Source organism: Lathamus discolor, chromosome 1 (assembly GCF_037157495.1).
Source record: "Lathamus discolor isolate bLatDis1 chromosome 1, bLatDis1.hap1, whole genome shotgun sequence".
In the NCBI taxonomy this organism is placed as follows: domain Eukaryota; kingdom Metazoa; phylum Chordata; class Aves; order Psittaciformes; family Psittacidae; genus Lathamus; species Lathamus discolor.
Window position 1 is genome coordinate 118,899,593 of NC_088884.1, and position 21,809 is coordinate 118,921,401.

The following is a 21,809-nucleotide window of genomic DNA, read 5'->3' on the forward strand; positions in this document are numbered from 1 at the left end:
TGTCTGATGTGCAAAGTTCTAAAGTAAATGCTTCTGTAGATAGAAACTGTGTGGGGAATATCACAAACCAGAGTCAAGAAAATTGCAGTGCTTTCTAAAGAGAGAAAACGCATTGAAAATAGTCATTTGTAAATGACATATATGCCTAGTGAGTGAATCATATGCAGTGTTCTAAAAACTAGGGTTTATCATAAAAATCATGTAAAATAGGGACCTCACATTTGTCTGTTTAACCCCCATCTCCAGGGCAGTTCAGCAGTACCTCAAACATTACTACTGATGGTTATCTCACTTTTTCAAAGAGATTTCCGTTATGGAAATAGAGCAATATCCCTAAGCAGCATATTTAATTCACTGGTGGTTTCTTATACCACTGAATGTGAAGGACATTTTACTTCTTCATCTTTGTAGCAACACTTCATGTACATGTTATATACATGTTAACTGACTTCTCAGTCTCTCTTCCTCAGATGGAGCACCTTTCATTCTTTCAGTGTTTGCTCAAAGAGCCTTCTATCCAGACATTGCTCGTTGTTGTCTTCTTGCCTCTAAATTTTGAGTGGTGTAGAGAGAGTGGATTTGTTGAAATGTAGAGTCCTAAACTACACAAACCACTTCAGAGGAGGCTTTATTAGCTCTTAGCGCCATAGTGTTTGGGGGGATTATTTTCTTTTCCCAGTATTGTGACAGTGTTGATTGATGCTTGATTTCTGAGGCATTTTAACCCCTTAGGTTATCTTCTGTCTCCTAGCTGGTCATTTTGCATTCAGTATTTGTGCAGTTGATTGTTGTGACCTTCAGCTGGCTGACAAGATCTGAAGTATAGCACTTAGTGTTTGTCTTTACTGAGGCACATCCTATTTATTTCAGAACACTTTTCCATTTTCTTAGGATTGCTTGGGATTCTAATCCTGTTCTCCAGCAGATTTTGCCCTTTGCAGCTTCATGTAGTCTGTAAATGCAGCAAGTGTATTACATCACCCAAGGCACTGATGAAATAACTGTACGTTACAAGTGTCAGACAACAAGCTGGTGATAGCTGTCCTTCAAATACAGTTTTTCAACTAGGAATGTGCCTGCTTTATATTTCTCGTATTCCCTTTGGTTCACTATGAAAGTGTTGCATGAGGTAGGTCAGGGCATTGTTGGTAGGTTTTCTAGTAATGTCATAGGGGTTTGAATTCATGTCATTTGTTTTGACTGCTACTGATCACCTTGCTGTCTTCCCCATGTCTGTAGATTAAATCTTTGTTGTTCTCTAACCTTGTCAGCAAATACAGGTAGGTGTACTGAATCTGATTCTCTATATTCTTCATTTCCTGTTCTGTGTATCTGCCTCTTTCCAGTCTTTAAGTATCTTTTCGTCTTCCACAAGTTCTTGAAGAGTTTTATTGAAAACTTTTCTTGCCTGCAAGGTTGTTGTCATTGCTTATATCATGCTGACACTTTCTATTTGGGCTTCCTTGTAATTATTTGCATGCAGGTGTCAGTGTGCAAGAAAATGTCAACCTTTCAATTAATATACTCTTTTTAATTACTATTACTGCCCCCTCTTATTTGGCAAAGCTGTTCTTTGATAGCTTTTTGAGATGAAGGCTGTTCTTTTCAGCTGTTTGTGATGTGCTTTTCTGTTTTATTCTGGGGTCTTGGGGCGAGGTTTTGACCTAACCTCAGTGCCTCGGTATCTTTGGCTGTCAGGAGACGTGATCTTCAGTTGGAATAAGCCAAGAGCATTTAAACTGGCTTAAGGTAAATCATTCTCACTGTGCCCCAGGCCACATTTAGGAGATGAAGCCATCTTTGCTTTTACCCTTTAAGGCAAGCTCAGCAGATACCTGGCTCATCTGGGAAATGAGCTCACTGAGTTTACATGAAATACTTCATTGACTTAACTTTTCTCTCCTTCGAATATAGTACTTCTTTAAAGTGCCTTTACAAAGTGATCTTTCTTCCCCTTTGCCACACGCTATAGGGTGAAAACCTTGCCCCACTGAATTCAGTATGAGCTTCAGTTAGGTCAGAAATTTTACCCTTGAATTTAAATTATGGTTATATTGTGCAAGCCTTAAGTAATGTGTTTCATTTTGCTAAGCTCACTTTTTCTTTCTAACCACTCTTCAGTCAAAACTAAGTAGAGACTAAGGAGAGCATATAATCTTGATTTTTGTGCAGGCAAAAACAATGTTATAAGAATTTTTATGTTTTCAGAACAAGGCCAAATCCTCTGCAGTCTATTTCATTACATGTTAAATAAATCTGGATAAAGAATGGATTTGTGTCTCAGTGAACAATCCCAAGAAATCTGAGTTGAGTTGATGACCCTGACATTGGCATTACCTATCTTCTTTCCATCCGTAAAGTGACGATAATGATACCAATATTTCTTTAAAGCCCTTGGAGAAATTTGTGTAGGAACTTTTGGCTATATTCTGTGACACTTCTTTACTTTCCAGAAACCTTTTCAGGCCTGCATTAAAAAAATTAATGTGGTCAGCTTTTTGCACTGGCACTTAGGGACCTCAATGTCACTAGACCTGTGAGATCTCTTCCAAAACTTAGTCCTTTTGCAGCTTTTCCTCTTCCTGCTGAGCTAGAGAAGCTCGATATTCTTGCCTCCCAGCAGAAACATCTACCAGCATTGATGCTTCCAGGGAGTGGGTGTGACAGTTGTCTTGCACTTAGAAAGTAAAGCGTGTATAGGACTCTCTTAATAGAGCGGTTGTTTTGGAGTCCCAGTAGAAAGCCACGTGCCTTTTAGAATATATTTAAATTAATGAGGGATTAATGGATGTTGGTGCTTAACAATAGCAGAGAGCTGTTCTTAATGACATAGAATGATGGTTCAGAAGGGAGCAGGTCTGGCTGTGGCATTACATAAGAAACAATGAGAACAGAAACCAAATTTGCTTGAGGATAAAAAATTCTGTGTTTGTAGGAGAGAAAACTCAACTGAGAAATCTTACTGTATTGTGACAGCTTCTGGACTGTCAGAGTGAGGATTTTCTAATTATCAGGAGGGTTTTATTTGGAGGGCTTTTCTGGTAACAACTGAGGATTTTAAATGAGAAAAGTAGCTGTTACATAATATTTAGCCCTGAAACATCCTGAGTTTTTTTTTGTAACTCCCTTGGCATGGAGTCAAGTAGGGATAAAGCATTTATGTTTCTGTGTTTCTTAAAATTACTTTTTCAACACATTGAATGGGTCTGCAGTCTCAGGGGAGCAGTCTAGGCTGGACTGACAGTAGAGTTGCATCATAGGCTGCCATCCCAATGGAAATGGGAAAAAGCAGACAACTTCCATTAGAGGCTACCACTGAGATTTCAGCAGCATGTCGGAAGTTCTGTTTGTGTTCCAAAGAGTAATTGCACATCACTAGAACATGTCCCACTTTGCTGCATGGTAGAAGTAGTCAATATGGACTTGGTGGGTAAAGGAAAGAGAATTGCATACTACAAGTGGGAAAAGCTCTAGACCCATATTCCTATCTCATGCAATACTCTCTGTGAGATACTTCCTTGTGGAGGTCTTTAAAAAACATGTATGCTTCTATTCTCAGTGATTTACAGCCTTATATGTTTTCCAAGTTTCTAATCTAAATTGCTATTCTGATATTTTTTCTGATGCACTTTTAAAGCCAAGATTTTTCAAACTTTAGCTGCTTGTTTTGAGAAACCATTCCATTCCCTATTAATTTTTACTGTGAAATATTTTTATCTCAGTTGTCTGATTTTTTCTTGATTTCTTGTTGTTATGCTTAGATCTTTGTCATTATTTTAATCCACAAAATTCCTAGCTTCACATCTGCAAATACATGTAGATTTTATATAATCTAGTTCTATGTCCTTTCCCTTTTAGGTCTCTTGGGGTCATTGGATGTCTGCCCTGTGAATTTTTGTATTGTTTTCCCACATTAAGATGCTTAACCCTGAATGCATAGTCCTAAAATGATCCATTACCTGTACCTTTATGTACATCTTCCACTTACGCCTCTCTTTGTGCAGCCAAATCTCTTATTTGTTAATTTATTTGCCAAATTTGTGTTTCACAAGTACCTTTCCCACGTAGTTTCTGAGAGTTTTTTACCCTGCTCTGGTGCCAAAAAGCAAGTTAGCTAATTTAAACTCTTAAGACAGTAGCACAGAGAAATGATTGAAACATTTATTGTGTAGCAGAAAGCTTTTAGATTAACGGTTGTTCAATTCAAACATGATTGCAGGGAAAAGGAGGCGGGAAGAGAAGAATATCTGGGTAATCTCTGCACCTGAGGAAAACCTATGGCAGCCTGTGACTGCTGTAATGAGCCCTGGGGCCACTGGCAGTTGGCATCTTTCAGCTGCTCTGCCTTGTGCTGGAAGGCTGGACCACCGTGAAGCAGCTCCAAGGTGGGTAGCAGAGTGCAAAGGCTAATTTAAAACTACAGCTGCATTTTGCTCCTTGTCTTTGCCAAGTATTCTGTGGTGAGAGCTTAACCATTACTATTGCTGCCCCACCGAGTGTTGCTTCTTAGGAGGGCGTAGGCCTCAGCTCAAGGGCATGCACTTCATGCAGCTCTTTATAACTGTACAAGCACTTCTAGCATTACTACAACTTACGTTTGCTTTGCTCTTTTTGTACAAGCATGAATGATCCTGCAGAATACAAGATGATAGAGAAACGCGGCTGCTTCCATTTGCTTAAGTTTTTCAAGACGTAACATTTTATCTCTAGTTGAGTTTGCTGCCTCCCTAAAGCCTGGTGTGGCATTTATCTTTTCTCTTAGGCATTCAGGATATTTTCCCAGTCTGCATTTCCTTAGCGTGTTCCTCATAGCATTTTCCAGTGAGATCATTAGATATATAAAGGGGGCTTATAAGAAAGAGAGACTTTTTAGCAAGGCCTGTGGTGACAGGTCAAGAGACAATGGTTTTAACTGAGAGTAGATTTAGATTGGACACAAGGAAGAAGTTTCTTTATGATGAGGGTGGTGAGACACTGGAACAGGTTGCCCAGAGAAGCTGCGGATGCCCCTTCTTTTGAAGTGTTCAAGTCCCTGGTTATCACAGGAGGATTAGACTAGATGATATTTAAAGGTCCCCTCAAACCCCTCTTCTGTGATTCAGTCCTCAAAATAATTTGCGCTATTTGACAGGTGTTTGGATGTTGGAATTGATGTCTGTTCTTTGTTTACCGGTGTAATGTTTAATATCTGGTGCTAGTTACCTGAATTCAGTTCTTCCTTCTTTTTCTCAGCCCAGCAAGACCTTGGCTGAAACTGTTTTCTTTCTGGGTACTAGTGCTCGATTCAGCTGCACATGTTCTCTCTGCCTCTCTTGTCAGCCTAGGAGGACGCTTTCAGGAAAGTGCTCATGGGACCTTGGGTTTCTGTCATATGCTTCTGGTTCAGAGGAATGCTTTGTGTGTATTTTGCCTAGCTAAAAGAAGAAAGCATTTTGATTTCAAACCATTGGAGAGAGTGTGTTCTGCAAACCAAACTTTTTACCTTACTGCATTACTCTCCTTGATGGCATATTGATTTACTTTACTCAGCCAAGTTGGGCCAGGCCCAGCTTTCTGCCCAATTACGTGTCTCAGCGTCTTGCACTTTCACATCTTAAGCAGGACTCAGACTTGTTCCTCCATGCTGGGACCAAGCTCTGTGACTGCTCTTCATAATGAGCAAACATGGTACAGGTATACCTGGAGGCAAAAACAGCGGGTTCCACCCCAGACATTGAACACCTTCTCAGCAACGTGTGGGATTTCTACTCCTACAGCAGCTTCCTCCTTTCCCATGTGGCATCATGCAAATGAACAGGTCTGGGAACAGAGATGAGTTTGAAAGTTTGCTGTATAGCTGCTTGAGTCCTTTTCTGTACGGAGGTTGTGTTGAGCATGTTCTGGCTAAGGCATCTTGAACATATCTCTCTCCAGCCATCACATTTCCTTCAGAAGGTTTTTTTGTATAAGAGCAGCAGGTGGTCTTGGTGTTCAGAGTCTGTGCTGATTGCCTAGCCATGAACATTAAGTTGGGGCAAAGTTTCAGATCTCTTCTTTAAGAAAACCAGTTCAGTCTGGTCCAGTGTTATGGTGATGTTTGCCAAGATGGTTAAGCTTCTCAGAGGATGTGCTTTGAGCTCCTAAGCTGATCTTGCTGGTAACTGTTGCCAAAGGGATTTAGCTATCTGAATGCATCTGGGTGTCAGATGAGCATGAGAATAAGTAAGACAACAGATACAGGAATGAAAGGAGTTAAGATGAGTGCAGCACCCCCACTTTCCCTGGCAGGTTTTGGTTTGAGATACTAGCCTGGCTCAGTGTCTTCTGAGGTTTAGCATCTCTCTGATGCTGGGAGGGACAGACCTGTCTTGCTCTTGGCCACTTGCTTCCCATGTGTTGGAAGGTAACTGGCTGCCTTGAGCCAACTCAGCTCACTAACCCTCCAGTAAATGAACTGTTTATAAAACTGTGAGTTCTCCAACTGTCTCGGCAGATCAACTTGGCACCAGAGCTGCTTCCAGAAGGCAGCAGGGTGTGTCTTTTAGGAGCAAGACTCAGACTGACTGCTGTCCTGTGAAAGAGCCACCTGTCCTAACTCCTTCTCCCCGACTGAGGCTTAGTGCTTGACCAATGCCTTTAGACTGCCTCCAAACCTAATAACATCATCACCAATTTAGCTGCACTGTAGGTGAAACTCCAGTGGAGTATTACAAAAGCTGCTTTGACAATCATGCTTTATTTTTGACAGAATAGTTACTGTATTTTTAAGTATCATCTTACAGTACATGTGGCTGTATAATTTACAAATTGCATATTGCTAGCCTAGAACAATGAATATTGTGTTCAGATATGAAATTATAGTTGTGCTGCTTTGTTAGAGCATGAACTTACAGTCTGAGAAACAGAGATGTTTTCCTAATTTCTCTTGCTGGAGATTGGTCATACAGGATTGTCCTCAGCAGAAGACAACACTTCCAGCAGTTTATTTTCTTATAATTATTACTTGCAGCTTTTATGCAAGTAATAATTATAAGAAAAAAGTTTATTTACTGGCCAATTATCCAATTTTTTAATTCTTGGTCTTTGCTGGAAGATAAAATGAAGAGAAATGCAAAAGGAAAATGAAGTCATTAATGTACTCTTTGCTTCTAGCTTTCACTTCATTTGATTGTAAATTGTTTGCAGTAAAATTGCAAATTAGTAGCTTGGATAAAGCTCTATAAATTCCTTCAATATCAGATTTAAATGAGGAGGAATTGGGCCTCTAACCTTCATCGAGTGTAACTGTAGCTGGATGTGTTCCTAGGAGCTAATTCCTCCCTATCATTCGCTTGAACTCTCAATTGCTCACTGTTTAATGCATAATAGGTGGATGCTGGAAAATGCCTAAGAAGATGTGAGATGGAAACTTACGCTCTCTCATTACTAAACACGGATGTCAGAGGACATGCTGCATCCCACAGCAGGCTTCTGAACAGAAGTGACTCTCAAAAACCCATACTGCTTTCCAAGAGTACTGCAAAATTTATACCCTGAGTTGGCAGAAGGTGAGACAAGGGTTACACTGAAAGTAGGTTTTCTACAGTTTATTATAAGAGCAAGTTGGAATAGCCATCCCACCTGGAAAATTAAAATACCACAAGAACTTCATGGTTAATTGTCTCCCTGTGTCTTACCTAAGTACAGGGAAAGTGTCCTACAGTGTAGGTAAGGTAAATTTTGGTTTTGTATGAGGTATTACTACTGTCACTTTATTTATTTTATGGCTGAGATAACTTCTTCCTGTTTATCACACAGCTAAAAGAACAATTCTTCCATTCTCAGGCCTGTCAAGCAGTGTTTTTGTTTCACCTGTGTTGCTTTTACCAAAAGCCAAAGTCATAGGAAATATAATCTTTACGGCAATAGTCCGACCTTTTACAGAACAATCATGGAGAGAGAGAGATCCTCTTATAGAGGGTCTGTTTGGTGTTTGATGGCTATGGCCAGCCTAGAGGAAATGGTCAATGGCCGGAGGTACATCTGCATGTGCTCGTTCTAGCTGGGTGTATGGGAAGAGGGCACTTCTGTGGTGCAGAAAATTTAAGCTCTGATTTGTGTGCATAAATAACTGGATTCAGGTATTAATTAGCTTAATTTGGAGAATTGCAAATTAAAGGAACTCATACCTTCCTGTCAGAACAATTTTGTCTGCATTGTGCTGTCCGATAAATCAGATTGCATAAAGGGGATATTGTGTGAGGTTTCCAAGAGCAAATCAGAATATTCTAATATTAAACCTGTGTGTTTCTTTTTTTTCTCTGGTGCACTCCTTATGTCTATGGAAGAGTTTCTGCTCCCTTTAATGTCAATATGAACTGCCTTTGTATGATACTTGGTGACTCTTGTTAGCTGTGTGGGGCATTAGTCTGGTTGTCAGTGGGGAAGGCTTCTTCACCTCAGGCATTCAAGACACAATGCTAGCCACATGTCCCCCTTTTTTGGACTTTGAACGTCTGTCTAATTCTAACTCATTTTCCCTGATCCAATGATCCTTCAGCCTGGAAAGGCTGAGCTGCAACACTCATCTGTCGTCAGCTTTGTTCAAGCCATGGGGAAGTAGGGTAGTTATGTTCTGTTTGTAAAGCAACAAACGAGCAAAATGCTTGACTAGAATGAGCAAAACTAAAAACAGAACCATGAGGCAAATCCTGTTTATCTTTCTGACTGGGTAAATGCAGCCATACCGTCTGTGTGGATGGTATACGCAGAGCTGGGGTGGGAATGCGTTTGCAAGGAGATCCTCTCACCTGCAATTGTTAGTAGTATCATTAAGCTGAAATGAAACAAACAGGGAGATAAAGATACTGGGATTTAGGTTTGAGTTTTGTTGATTTGGGTTGATGTTGTGTGGTTTTTGTTTGTTTTTTACTGCTTTTTGTTCTGCAAAGATGATAATGTCTTATCTGTGGCTTTGTTGCTTTGGACAGTTTGTGTCCTTAATAGCTGCTTATCCTTTTGAATTGAGTTACGCTGGTTTAACACTATGCAGAAGCCAAGCATCAGAGAAGTGCTAGATGTCCCTGGCCTTTTTTCAATTATATAGAGATATATTGTGTCACCAGAACAGTTAAATTTCACCAGTGCCAGGGTAGTATACCTGGTATGCAGTCACCTCATATGCTGGCTCTGCAGCTTTTATTGCTTATGCTGTCAGTGCATATTAAGAATTAGTGAGCAGTGTGCACTAGATTGTTTCAGACGTGCTTTATATTCTGTCCCTAACGTACCCTGACAGACCGTGCTATCCCAGCTGTGCCGTGTTGGTAGTACCGGAAGGAATATCAGCCACTCTTGTTAAGTTTGGAACACAGGTTCATTTACAGCCTCAAATTCTTATTTATACTTCTACAGAGCTTTATGAAATAGGCATCTGCTGGGATGATAGCTTCTGTCCAGAGGTGAATCTGTCTAGAGGCTTGTTGCCGAAAGTAAAGTCCAAATTCTGCACTGATTTAGCAAACCATGTATCACCCATGTTTTGTAATGAGGAATGTTTTCAAACTTGCCTTTTTCCTAAGGAGCAAGAAAACGGGATTTTTAAAGAAAACACTATCTTTTTGCAGACAGCAGAAGAGAGAATGCTTCTGCCTGCTTCCTGAATTAGGCAATGGTTTTTGCTCAGTTTTGTGAAACTGGTGGTAGACCAGTCTGTGCTTAGAGGGCCTGATCCTAGTGCTGTTGGACCACTGTGGGCAGCGGATAGACTAATGTTAGATCTTTCACAGTCAATCAGACAAATTGTTTTTTTCTGAGTGCTCTGTATTTGTTTCTCATCTGTCTTATGTTTCTCTTGTATATCTTGTCTCTATAGAGTGATGTGAAAAAGGCTCCAGCTCGCCAACTCAGAGGGAAGAGAGAGAAGCTGGCTATGACAGTTTTAAGTGGAGAAGTCTGCAAATAGGGAAGGATGGGAAGGGTTAAAAAAAAGTGTGAAAAATAGGGACAGGATTGGTAAAACATGAAAAGAAAAACATAGGGAACAGGACAAAGGAGGAAATGAAACTGAAGGAGAAAGGAAACTGAAGTGTGAATGTCAAAGAAAAGAGAAAATGAGGGAAGCAAATAGAGGAAAACAAAGATTATGTAGTTATCAAGTCTTTTTAAAATATGTAAAACCAGAAGTGTTTCAAGATGTGACTGTGTATATATAGAAATGAATATGTAGTTTGAGCCTTTTAAAATGCAGGCTGTAATCTTGAATTTTTCAACTCAAATTGAAGACCTGTGGCTTAGTGGAACCATATCCCATTTAGTTATACTAACAGATGGACACATTAGCAATACCTCACATAGAGGATTCCTCCATCTTACTGCTCCTGTGCCCTGGGTTGTCCCTGTTCTGCCATATGGCCAACAGTGATAAATGGTGAGGTCTTAAGAGCTGGTTCTGCTGGTAAATGACTGCGGGTGAACAGGTGAATGGACTGAACAGTTAACTGCTTTTGAAATGTAAAAATGTGTGTGAGACTGAAGGGTGGAGACAAGTACCATCATGCTTACCATGTTGTTCTGAATGAAATTGGAGTATTTGAAGTGGGGCAGTAGTCAGCAGAATGGTAAAGACAGCATCCAGTACATGCCTAAAGCATGTGCTAAATAGGCAATAGAAACATCAACAGAAACAATCAAGAAACTTTTCCCCTGGGGACAACATCATAACACGTTTCTATAAAACTTGTTTGTTTGGGAGAATGTGTATGCTAGTTAATTGAAACATTCACTCCTGTCAACTGAGAATTGACGGGGGGAACACCAAAGCAGACAAATAGCAGCAATCTGTCTGCAGGCACATTTTTGGAGCCCTGTCTAGTCTACAGCTTTTGAGTTCTTCCTTTTTACCAAACTATAATGTGAAAATTTCAAATCAGCAATGAAATATATCAAGAAACTTAAAAGCAAATAACAGTTTGAAAAGAGAGGGAAATGTCGTACTCAGATCTTCTGTATATCAGGGTAAAGGAAACATGTTTTATATTGTTTGTGTATTTGCAAAGCTGTGGTATTATTAGAAATTTATCTCAAACCAAGGAGCTCAAAATAAAACTCCCTTTTAGGAACAGTTGTACTGCTCAGTTTACCACACTGATATTTATGGCCAACTAATCTAAATTTCTCTATTCCTTAGAAACCATCAGTTCTCTTGAAGGTGGGAAGCATCTTCCCACACTGTCAGATTTGAATATTTAATCTAGAGAGTGAACTTGAGTTGAAATGCAACTCCTTTGGCAAAGGAAACTGCCTTTGAAGTTTTTGGATCTTCTGCATTCCATGTGTCCTGTTTTAAACTGAAAGAACAAAGCACTGTAAGCACCCTGTGAAACCTGCATGTCAGACATCTGGCCAGCTGACAAGAGGAGCCAGACAGAAGGAAGAGGTCCAGGGCCCTTTCATTCATCTTCCCATCAAACAACCTGCCTGAGGTAAGAGAAGGTCATGCGACTCAGAGCTAACACGATCGGTCGTATCCCCAATTACAGGGCAGCCAGACTAAAGGGTTCATTAAAGAAAGCTTACTCCTGTGCTTTGTTGGCCAGGATGATGAAATACCCCATAGTAGCTGTTTGAGGACTTAAAACTACGATCTCTTGGACAGAAAAATCCCCAAATTCATTTCACCCCCCTTTCCCTTAATTCCATGGATCATTTCTCATCCAGATCACATAGGCTTTCCTGTTTTTCATTGTCCGTAGATCATGACCTCTCAGCTTCTAGGCAACAAGATTCATGATCCTACTTAAACTGTGAAGCTTCTTAGGATGTGCCTATTTTACAGGCATGAAGAAACCCAAGCTGGATGAAGTTTGTGACATTTAAATCTTCACGTGTGAAAAAAATAAATAATTGAAATCAACTTGAAACTCATTTCATTACACCAGGTCTAGAATATTATTTTCAGTCTAGACTGAGGGTGGAAATAATTTTAGCAACACTGATGATAAATGTGTCATACTGGGCTGAATCATGTCTTCTCATCTTCGTGTACTACCTTGGAGCATTAAGTGTTAAGACTTGAGGTTGTGCTGTCCCTGTGCAGAAAGTGGCAAAAAGTAGAGTAGATTCCAGCAGAACAGAGATGCAGAAGACCAGTCAGGCAGCTTATCTTCCACCAAAACTATTGCTACCATGTAAGGCTGAACAAATTCAGCTTGTGAGTAGGAATCAGGCAGTTGAAGTTGGATCTAAGCAAGGCAGAGGTGAGGATACAAGAGAGCCGGAGGATGCCTTTGGCCAAGTCTCAGTTGTCCTGTACAGCGAGTAGTTTAGAATCATTGCTGAATTCTTGGGTGCTGCCAGATCTTGAGTGGCAACCTCTGTGATTGACGATTTCTGCCATCTTTAGTTGGTGGGGAGATTCTGTCCTAGCTTAGTTATGATTTTATAGGACTCTTGTGTCCCATCCAGGCTGGAGCAATGCGGTGTACATGGGCCTAAAGCCATTGGTCCTTAGGCAGCTGCACTCACAGAATGCTGCAGCATTTCTCCTCATCAGTGTGTACTCGTGGCAGTACAATGCACCATTTCTTTTTTCTGAAGTGCTGCTACAGCTGCTGGGCTGTTTGGCAATCTGAACAGGGAGCAGGAGCCTGTGGCTGCTGACTTTCTGGTGACACCTACTTTGTCAGACTGTATATCTCAGAAGGGATCTGGAGCAGCTTTTATGTTAAGACAACTATTGTATTTACAAACCTGCGCTGATGCTTGAAGAGGGGGTTGAAAAATTGTATATGTCATTTTTAGGTGAAGTTTGAAAAGCCTGGTGTATATCATATAGATCATATACTTCATGTATAATCTTAAACATCATATATCATCGTAAAATACGAAACATCATCACATAGCATGTGTATCTGAACACTGTCGGGGATCAAGGTTATAGATAAAATGGCAGGAGATGTGGAAAAATTCCCACTTTATTAAAGATTCAGTGGTCAGTATGGATATTACCCTTCAAGTAACTAACAGTTGTTTGGTCAGAGTGACTCAAGTAATTACTGGCAAGTTTTGTTTGTTTTGTTGTTAGAATCTGGTTCTTTCACCTGCCTAATTACAGAATTCCATTATTTCTTTTTTGAATGATTCAGGTATTGACTTGCTGGTAGGAAATTTTGGCTAGACTGATCCTGAGAGGTATGTATTTCTTTTAAACTGGATTCTGTAAGCCAGTCAGAAGAACATCCATAAGCATGCTGAAAGAGAGTTTGGCAAAACCTCTATAAGTGCTATCAGGCAGGTTCCGTTTTTCTGCTGCAGCTGTCTGGACGGGGGCTCGGTGCTGCTTATGAACCAGGAGCCAGGGGTGCTGTGGGAGACGGTTTGTTGAAGGTTACACTTGCACTAGCACTTAGCGCTGTGCAGTAGAGACAGAGCTGTACTGCCAGTTTCCTGGTCCTGAGGACCTAATGTCCGTCTGCATGTATTTTTGAGGTGTTGGACTAGCTCTGGTTTGGTCCCACATGCTCATGTAGTGGCTCAAGTGCCTGGGGTGTGCTCTTGGAGAGCTGCTTCTGATTTAGTTACACCCCAAAGGAATCCTGTCAGTGGGCTCCAGGGCAGCACTGTGCTCTGTTGGGAGAGCTGCTGATCTGAACTACAAACTGGCAAGGACACAGCTGATCTTTCTGAGTTAACTAAATTGAGACCACAGGAACAGGCTCTTGGAGGCAGTGGCAACACTAGCTCTTACTTACTGTTAGCTAAAATCAAGGTCCACTAAGAATAATACCTACTAAAAAAATTTCTTTTAGTTGTTCACTTCAGATACAGAAGAAAATGAGGAAGCTCTTTCTGCTTTCTGGGGCTAAATCAAGAATTAAAAAGGGAATCCATGTTAAAACAAGAGGGTAAGATGCCAGAAACACTACCACAATTATCTCCCTGGGATAGCTGTGGATATTTTGACATAGTTTACCATGACTAAGCCATTAGATGCAAGAAGTGCCTGTGTATTGAAAGCATAAAGCAGTTAGTCTTCTACTAGCATTATTGAGTGTTTTTATTTTAAACACCACCACCTGCCTTAAAATCCAAATCTAATTAATTACATAAAAGGAAGATGCTTCCTGAACAGTTGCGGTTGGAGCATGTGCTGCCAAACCAGGCTTCATATGAAGTGAACTGTGTTAGGGTGAGTGCTTCAACATAAAGCGGGTAATAAGGAGATGGTAAAGCAAAAGTGCTTCAACGGTTTCTTACACACGACGTGTTTGCTACAGGCCCATTTTCGAAATGCCGTTACTTAAATTAATAAATGAACAAATTTGTGCTTATTGAGCTATGTCGAGATGTCCCATCAGCAAATCAAATTCCACAAACCTAACCAGACTTTTCACAAAGTAGAAGGCTGCAGAGCGCTGCACAATTAACTTTGTGAAATTATTTTACTGAAGGAGAAAAAAGACTCAAAAATTACTTTCTTAAAAGTACTGTGTTGGACTTTTTATTTAGTCTGTCGTATCTACACTTTGGAGCCACTATTTTTTTCTCTTAACCTAAATCTGGGATGAAGGAAGCTATAAACGCCGTTTGCTTAGCAGGTTCAAGTTACTCTGCATGAATGTGAACTTAAGATAGTGTTGGAACTACACTAACAATGGGAAAACTTCTCAATTCTGGCTAAGCACATTTTGCTCCTGGTCATATTGGCTGCTTAAACACACCTGGAACTGACGTGGATTTGTTAAGTTTTCCTTTTCTGTCATTTTTCTCTTCTGCCCCGATTCGTATCCCTGCCTTCCAGCGCAGTGTTACTCGGAAATCTCCTTCTCCTGCAGTGTCAGGCCAGCGCCTTAGCTCTTTGAATACATGTTGTTGCAATTTCTACAAATCATGAAAGAGAATTACATAATCTTAAAAGCTAGGGCTCTGCTCTCTGCATTCACTTATTCATGGTTTTACCCTTGTATTTCCATCCCCTCTCACCAGACGTTCAGCGCAGCCTGACGTACCTTCTGTCACCCGGTGGGCCGAGTCCTGGCCCACATTCTCAGCAGAACAATGTGAAGTCCTGGCAATCCTTCACTGTCATTTCAGGAGAGGATTAGTTCTTGCATTGTTTTCACATAACTACTGAGATGATCATAGCTTTTATTTGTCAGTGATTGCTGCATTTTTTTCCCCTTAAACACCAATTCAGTAAACAGATTTTTACAATTTGTAGTTCCTCAGTCATCCTCTACGGCTTTTTAATCTCTAGGGCCAGATGGAAGCGTCATCCTTCAGCATTGCTTGTTTTGCATAACACTGGGATTGGAACTGCATTTGAATAGCACATAGTCATAGATGTGTAAGTATATAAATATTTGGCTTTTCCATCCATGTATTTTCTCTTCTAATGTTTTGGTTTGGTTTTCTTCAATGCAAGTTTTCTACAGGGAAAACTGTGACAAACAAGTAAATGTTCTGCCCTGACAAAAGAGTCTTTCTTACACAGGAAAAAATGGTGGTTTTGGTCAAGGAGATCTGAGAGAGAAAATGACACTCAAGTGGTAAGTTTCTAAGACAGCTGATGACTTGACTTACCTTGGTTTCAGGGCACTGGTAACACTACTGTGGGACTGATCTGGAATAATGTGGGGTGTTTTTTTTCTTCTTCAGAAGCTTTATTTTAAGCTCTCCTACAATCCGAACTTTGATTTTAGTTGTATTTATGGATTTGTTCTCTGCTGTCAGGCTGCAATCAATTGATTGAAATCCATAAATAATAAACATCAAGTTTCAATTTAATGCAGTAACAAGATGCTATCGGAAGAAGTTTTACGTACTTGAACAGCTTTTTATAGCCAAATCCTGACACGTTCTTAGCGATAGGAAGCTAATGGCTTTCCCGCATGTTTGTGAAGCCCATGTGACAAATCCTATACGGTAACTGAAGGAGAGGACACTCACGCACCTGTTTGTGGAAGGGTTACATAAAAAGTCCTGCGACATATTTTAGCATCTACCAGTAAGCTGAGCAACTTGACCTGCTTTACCCTTCGTAGGAGAGATGATATTGAATTAACAACTAGGGGAATGGAGGGGGGAAAAGAAAAAAGACATACTAACATGAAAAAACACATTTTATTGCACTTAAGTTATAAGAAAATAAAATTTCTAAGTGAATCAAACCATAGACACAATCCCTTTAAAGGTTGTTTTCCTCCATCATGTCAGGTTGTTACATAACTAAAATTAACCAACTGGAATCTGATTGTTTTAAATCAGACTATAAATAAAACAAAAACAAAACAAAACAAAAAAGGAGGAAAAAAAGATCGCCTAGGATACAGTGTTAAACCACTTTCACAGTTCAGCTTGAGTTGTGGCTCTTGGAGAATGAGGCAAACCATTTGACTCTTTCGTTTCTCATTTTGTTTGCAAGCGACATCTTTACAAAAACATGAAGTTTTTGCTCTGTCAGTTCCTCCCAGCAATAACTGTAACAGCTGTTTCTTTTTTTTTCTCAAATACTGTAAAACACTAAGACTGACCAGCAACTTTATTTCCATTTTTGTATTTTAGCATATTTTTTTAAAAATTTTGTCTTTTTTTTAATGTATGTTCATTCCATTCACCACAGCCCTCACAAAGAAAAATTTCCCCACAGAACAGGCTGCAATAGCTTTGTTCTAAGGAATGTGTTTTAATTTTTGCCCAGAAAAAAGAAAATAAGCTTTGCACACACACTCAATTCTTTATTTGCAGGCAAACTTCACTCTTAATTGTCTGAAACTCTTCCACTCTCAGCCTCTTAGAGGCACAGTTGGCTCAAGTTTCAGTGGCAAAAAGTCTTTTTCTGTAACCAAACTAGAGCAAATTTGGAATTCAGTCTGGGACTAAAACGTCACAGCAGAAACAAAAATAAAAAAAAATAATTTGCTTTTCTTTCTTTCATTTAGCAGCATAAATAAGTTTGGCCACTGGGAATACAGTACAGGGGTGGGACAACAATCCCGTAATTGAAGACCTACTTCTAGCACCAGCATTGCGAATTAAATCCATCAGAGGACTCTCAAAACCCAGGACAACTTGCCACCTCAGAGCAACTTATGCGTTGAAGAGTGTAGATGGAAGCAACAGTAAATAGATTAAACAGAGGCTAATACTGTGATTGACATTGGCAATGGTTGGCAAAATAAGAAAAAAAAAAAGAGGAATCAAAGGAAAAAAAAGAAAAAGCTCTGATAAAACTGTACAAAACAATTCACAGTAATCTTTTAGCTTTTCCACACCAGGAATGGACTCTTTGTTTTTGTTTTGTTTCACTGCAGATGCTCTCTAGTTTTTGAAAGTCAACCAGTGACTGCTCGTAGAGGTTGGAAGGGACCTCTGGAGGTTGTCCGGTCCAACCCCCTGCTCAGAGCGGGGCTAAAGGACAGCGTGTTGCTCAGAGGGGCTGCCGGGACCCAGGGTGGCCCAGGGGTGCACGAGCAGGCTCGCCTGTGCAGCTTCTTTCGAGATCTTTGTGGTAAAATAACCTTTTAACAAGAACTGTAACAATAATTTTTTTTTCGCCTCCAAGTTGCTCAAAGAGCAGATGGAGGAAAGAAAAGAAATAATTGCACCTGGTTTCATTTCAAAAGTCGCATTTTTGCAAAGCTGCCCCGGTCAGAAGTGTAGCCTTTTTATGTGACGAGACAGCAAATGCCTCTCTTGTCAGTTAGAGTTTGTCATCTTTGTCTTCTCCTTCGTAGTCTGTAGGTCTTTAGGATCTGCTGCCCCAAGGCAACATCCTGCACCACCAAGGACAAGGGGTATTTTTTTTTCTTTTTTTTTCTTTTTTCCTTTTTTTTTTTTTTTTTTTCCCCCAGGGGGAGGGACAGGAGAACATCGTCTGCACGTTTGGACAAATTCATCTTTCTGCCCTTCACTTCATATCCACGTCAAAGTCCAACACCAGCAGCTTTGTTTCCTCAGTCCCATTGCGGCTCCCAACCGCACACACCAGCTTTGTGTTAGAAGCTCTGATCCGCCACACGACGCCTCCACTTCCCCCGCTCTCCAATGTGACTAGATTTCGGATAAATTCACCCGTTTTCAAGTCCCAAAGTTTTACAGTCCCATCATCGGAGCTGGTAATTACAAAGTTCTTGTTGAACTGTAAACAGGTCACAGCACTCTGATGCTTGTTGGGACCTGTAACGGTAAACCAGAACATTTTCATGTATAATTAGAAAGCAAGGTCAGACAGCACTGCCTATAGAATAAATACCTAGCTATTTGCATACAGCTGTTTCTATCTATTAGATGTGTTAACTCAATTTTTGTGCATTTAGAGGTACAGAAGCCTTGCCATGCTTTAAATAAGTGAATGCAGATATAGAAAAGTGCCCCAGGATTTCCTTCTTTGTTACAGTGATCTCATTTTGTTGTGTACAAGCAGGAGGGCAAGTGTGCATTTGGATGATGATGAAAACGAACTCAACCATCCAGAATGAGGTGACTGCTGTAAGCATTTGTCTCCAAGTCCTTCTGAAGTGTTACTATGAGATTATTAGTAAATATTGACAGTTATATATTGACATATAGACTGTTAAATCATCAGAATCTGCTTTACAGGGAAATTTCATTTTCTGTTCCAACCAGCAATGCTGCATATGGTATATGGGGATAAGGACCTTTTTTGTGGGGAGGAACAAACCGATGTGTTCATGTACACGATGCCTGAGTAGCAACTGTCAAAATAGCAACAACAATCTTTCTTCTTTACTGAAATAAAGAAAACATCTTCCACTCATTTGATTTATTGCAACAGACAGTGTACTTTGCCTCCCGATCCAATTAATCAGTGAGCTTTGAAAAATCCAAGTGACCCCTAAATAAATACGTTGACTGTTTTGAGATGTCACTTCCTACATATTTCTGTGGCTTATTAGGCTAATACACCCATAGCAAATTGCTATCAGTCCAGACCATCTGCCTTTCATAATAGGCAAGTGATCTGAATAGATTAAATTAAATACATTTTGTTCTAATTCAGAGAAAGATCATACTGCTGTCATCAGAAAAATATTTAAGATGTAAGTGGTCTGCGCTTGCTTATTTGTATGTAATTATTTTCAAGTTAGGTTTTTTTTTTGTAGAGAATCTGCAGCATAGATTACTGCAGACAGCTTGACTGACATGAAGGTAGTTTAGGCTCACCTTGCAATGTCTGTAAACATTGTCCTGTTTTAATGTCCCAGATTTTGACTGTAGAATCGGCATTCCCAGACACGAGTATATTGTCCTTGAGTTCCATTCCACTTGTGAGAGACTGGTGGCCTGTTAGCGTGTGAATGCAGTTGCCTGTCTCCACATCCCAAACTCGGATGGAAGTATCAAGAGATCCACTCACCACATGGATACCATCGAACTACAAGAAAGGTAAATCTATTACAAACAATTACATTAGGATCTTACGAAGAAGATTATTAAGCATTTAACTCACTAAGTGCAACATTACATACTATACATACACTACGGAAACTGTATGATAGTGTAAGAATTCAGTCTAAGTAGAGACGGCCACGTTTGGTATCAGAGCAGGCGATTAACGGTCAGTGTGATTTCCTGTAACAGACGTGGGCTATTGTGGTACCCAGTTTGAGAAGACAAGACTGAACTACTGGTCTTTTAGCTGTAATACAACTCCTTTAAGCACAACAGAATCCTGACTGTACTACAGCATACAACAGTAGGAGAATGTAGTTTTCCTAATAAAGATATTAACAAGCCAAAACTGCTTTCCACAAATCAGAGGGACTGTAAGCTGGAGAAGGGCAAAAGCATTTATGAAGACTCATCTACAGAAAAATGCTGAGTTTAGCTATTTTATAATAATAATTGTGTGCAGTAATGAACTTTAACTTCCAAGTCATTGTAAAGAAAGGCAAACAGGCTAATGTGGGTGTCAAATTCTTGGATTTTTCTGAGCATATAGTATATATAAAATAATGTAGAACGCGAACTTGTAGAGAAATCAGCTAAGAGATGAGACACTTTTGACCAAGAGGACTGAACATGCAGAGAATACAAAGGTGGAAAGTAACTTGAGTGATTGTGACAATAACATAAGAGTCCAGAATTCTCAAAGAAGGAAAAGAGCAGTAGAATAAAACCAGTGGGCTTCAAGGAAGAATACTTCAATAAATTGAGACTTCCTTCCCATGAGGTTTTTATCTATATATTCTCTGAGGGGAAGAAGAGTTCAGGAGAGCTGGCACTTCTTAAAGACACAAACTATCCTTGTGTGAAGGGAAGATAGGAAGTGTAGTAAATTACCAAGACCCACTTGGCTAAAGCACAAGGAATTGTACAAAAAGTAGAAAGCAGATCAATAGATGTGTTTAAAAGAGCACACTGGGACAAAATCAGAAAGGCAGGGCATAAAACAAGATAAAACTAGCAAAAGCTGCTTTACTATTCTGTAAAAAAAAAACCAAACCAAAACCAAACAAGAGGACAGCCAAAATAAAAAATAGCTCACTTATGCTCAGTGGGAAGGAAACAGCACGTGAGGCCAGCTATTTGACTTGTTTTTTGCTTCAGTCCTCAGCCATCTGAGTGTAGGCTCACAGCCTTGACACCACTGACAACTGAGTACAAGCTTTTGCTAGAATGGGGAAAAAAAATCCACATAAGGCAAGTTGTTTTAAGACAATTTCAGAGACATCTGCTGCTATCTTTGAGAACCCATGGAAAACAGACAAGTTTCAGATGGCAAATACAGTTACTTTCTTTATTGAAGGAGATGATGATGGGAGATGGGGAATTATGGATCGGTCAGCCTAAGCTCAATTTTCACAAGGAAGTAACAAATTGATCTGGTTGCAAGCCCTTAGCAATGCAGTACGTAGCAGCAAACATAGATTTGTGGGGAAATGATCTTAACCAGTATGATTTCTTATTTTCCTAGGACAGAGTAAAAAAGCCATGTGAAGTGGCTGATGTCTTGGTTGTATTTTCAGAAAGAGGCAGGCAGATCTGAGGCAGGGATACTATCCTGCTCAGAACTTTGTTCACAGCATTATTAGAGATAGATACCAGAAAGAGTTGCAGGTGGGGTCTGGCATTTACTATGTTCATTAGGATTTGGGTGACATTTGAAAGAGTAGAACTGACCCAAAGCAAAGAATGTAAAAGTCAAGAGAAAACTGTGAGGATCTCAGCTTGGCGGGGACTGAATGTACAGCTGCAGCCCAGGAGAATGGAGGCTGGGCAGGAGCCTTTGTTGTAGCAAGGGCAATGTGACATGACTTGGCCATGTGGACTGACTGGTATCTAATAATGGCAAAGAAAGAACCCAGTTAAAGGAACTCAACTGTCTGAGACTGCTTCTTTTTATAAGACCTGCAGAAGACTCCCATCTTGGACCACTACAGTCAAAAATGGTTGAGCATGGCACCAGAGTTCCAAAGAATGCAGAGAGCAACTGGCATACGCAGACTGCTTATCTGCTGCATGCACTGCATTTCTGGTGAAAATAAACTAAAAACAAAAAAAAAAAGACACTTTGGTATCTGAAATAGGGGTATGCTGTGTAAGGCACATGAAGTAATTTTTCACTTCTAGTAAGCATTGGTAAGACTTTGGCTGGAATTTTGCATCCTGTTTTGGGTACCCTGCTTTCAAAAGAGGATGCAGACTAATCTGAGTTCAGATAAGAGGAGTGTTAAGTAGCAGAGCAGACTTGCTGGGTGGAAACACTAGAGAATGTTCTTCTTCCCCTAAATGGAACTAAACCAGATTTATGTAAAATTCTGAATTCTTTCCGCTTTCCCTGCAAATTAATTGTATTCCATGTACGGTATTCATTTCTATTCCATGTA

General features: G+C 40.1%; 1 protein-coding gene across 6 annotated transcripts in view; it reads right to left on the reverse strand.

Moving 5' to 3' along the window:
- Positions 1 to 16,061: 16,061 nt before the first annotated feature.
- FBXW7 (F-box and WD repeat domain containing 7) overlaps positions 16,062 to 21,809 on the reverse strand; it is a 173,484-nt gene continuing 167,736 nt past the window's right edge. For 5 of the 6 annotated variants that reach the window (XM_065692745.1, XM_065692754.1, XM_065692791.1 and 2 more), the window contains 2 exons: positions 19,144 to 19,354; positions 16,062 to 18,135 (listed from right to left, as the gene is read on the reverse strand). In XM_065692745.1, coding sequence (XP_065548817.1) covers positions 17,867 to 18,135; positions 19,144 to 19,354 — 480 coding nt within the window. In that variant the 3' untranslated portion in view covers positions 16,062 to 17,866. Of the gene's footprint in view, positions 18,136 to 19,143; positions 19,355 to 21,809 lie in introns of those variants that run through there. The other variant, XM_065692779.1, reaches the window with a different exon arrangement.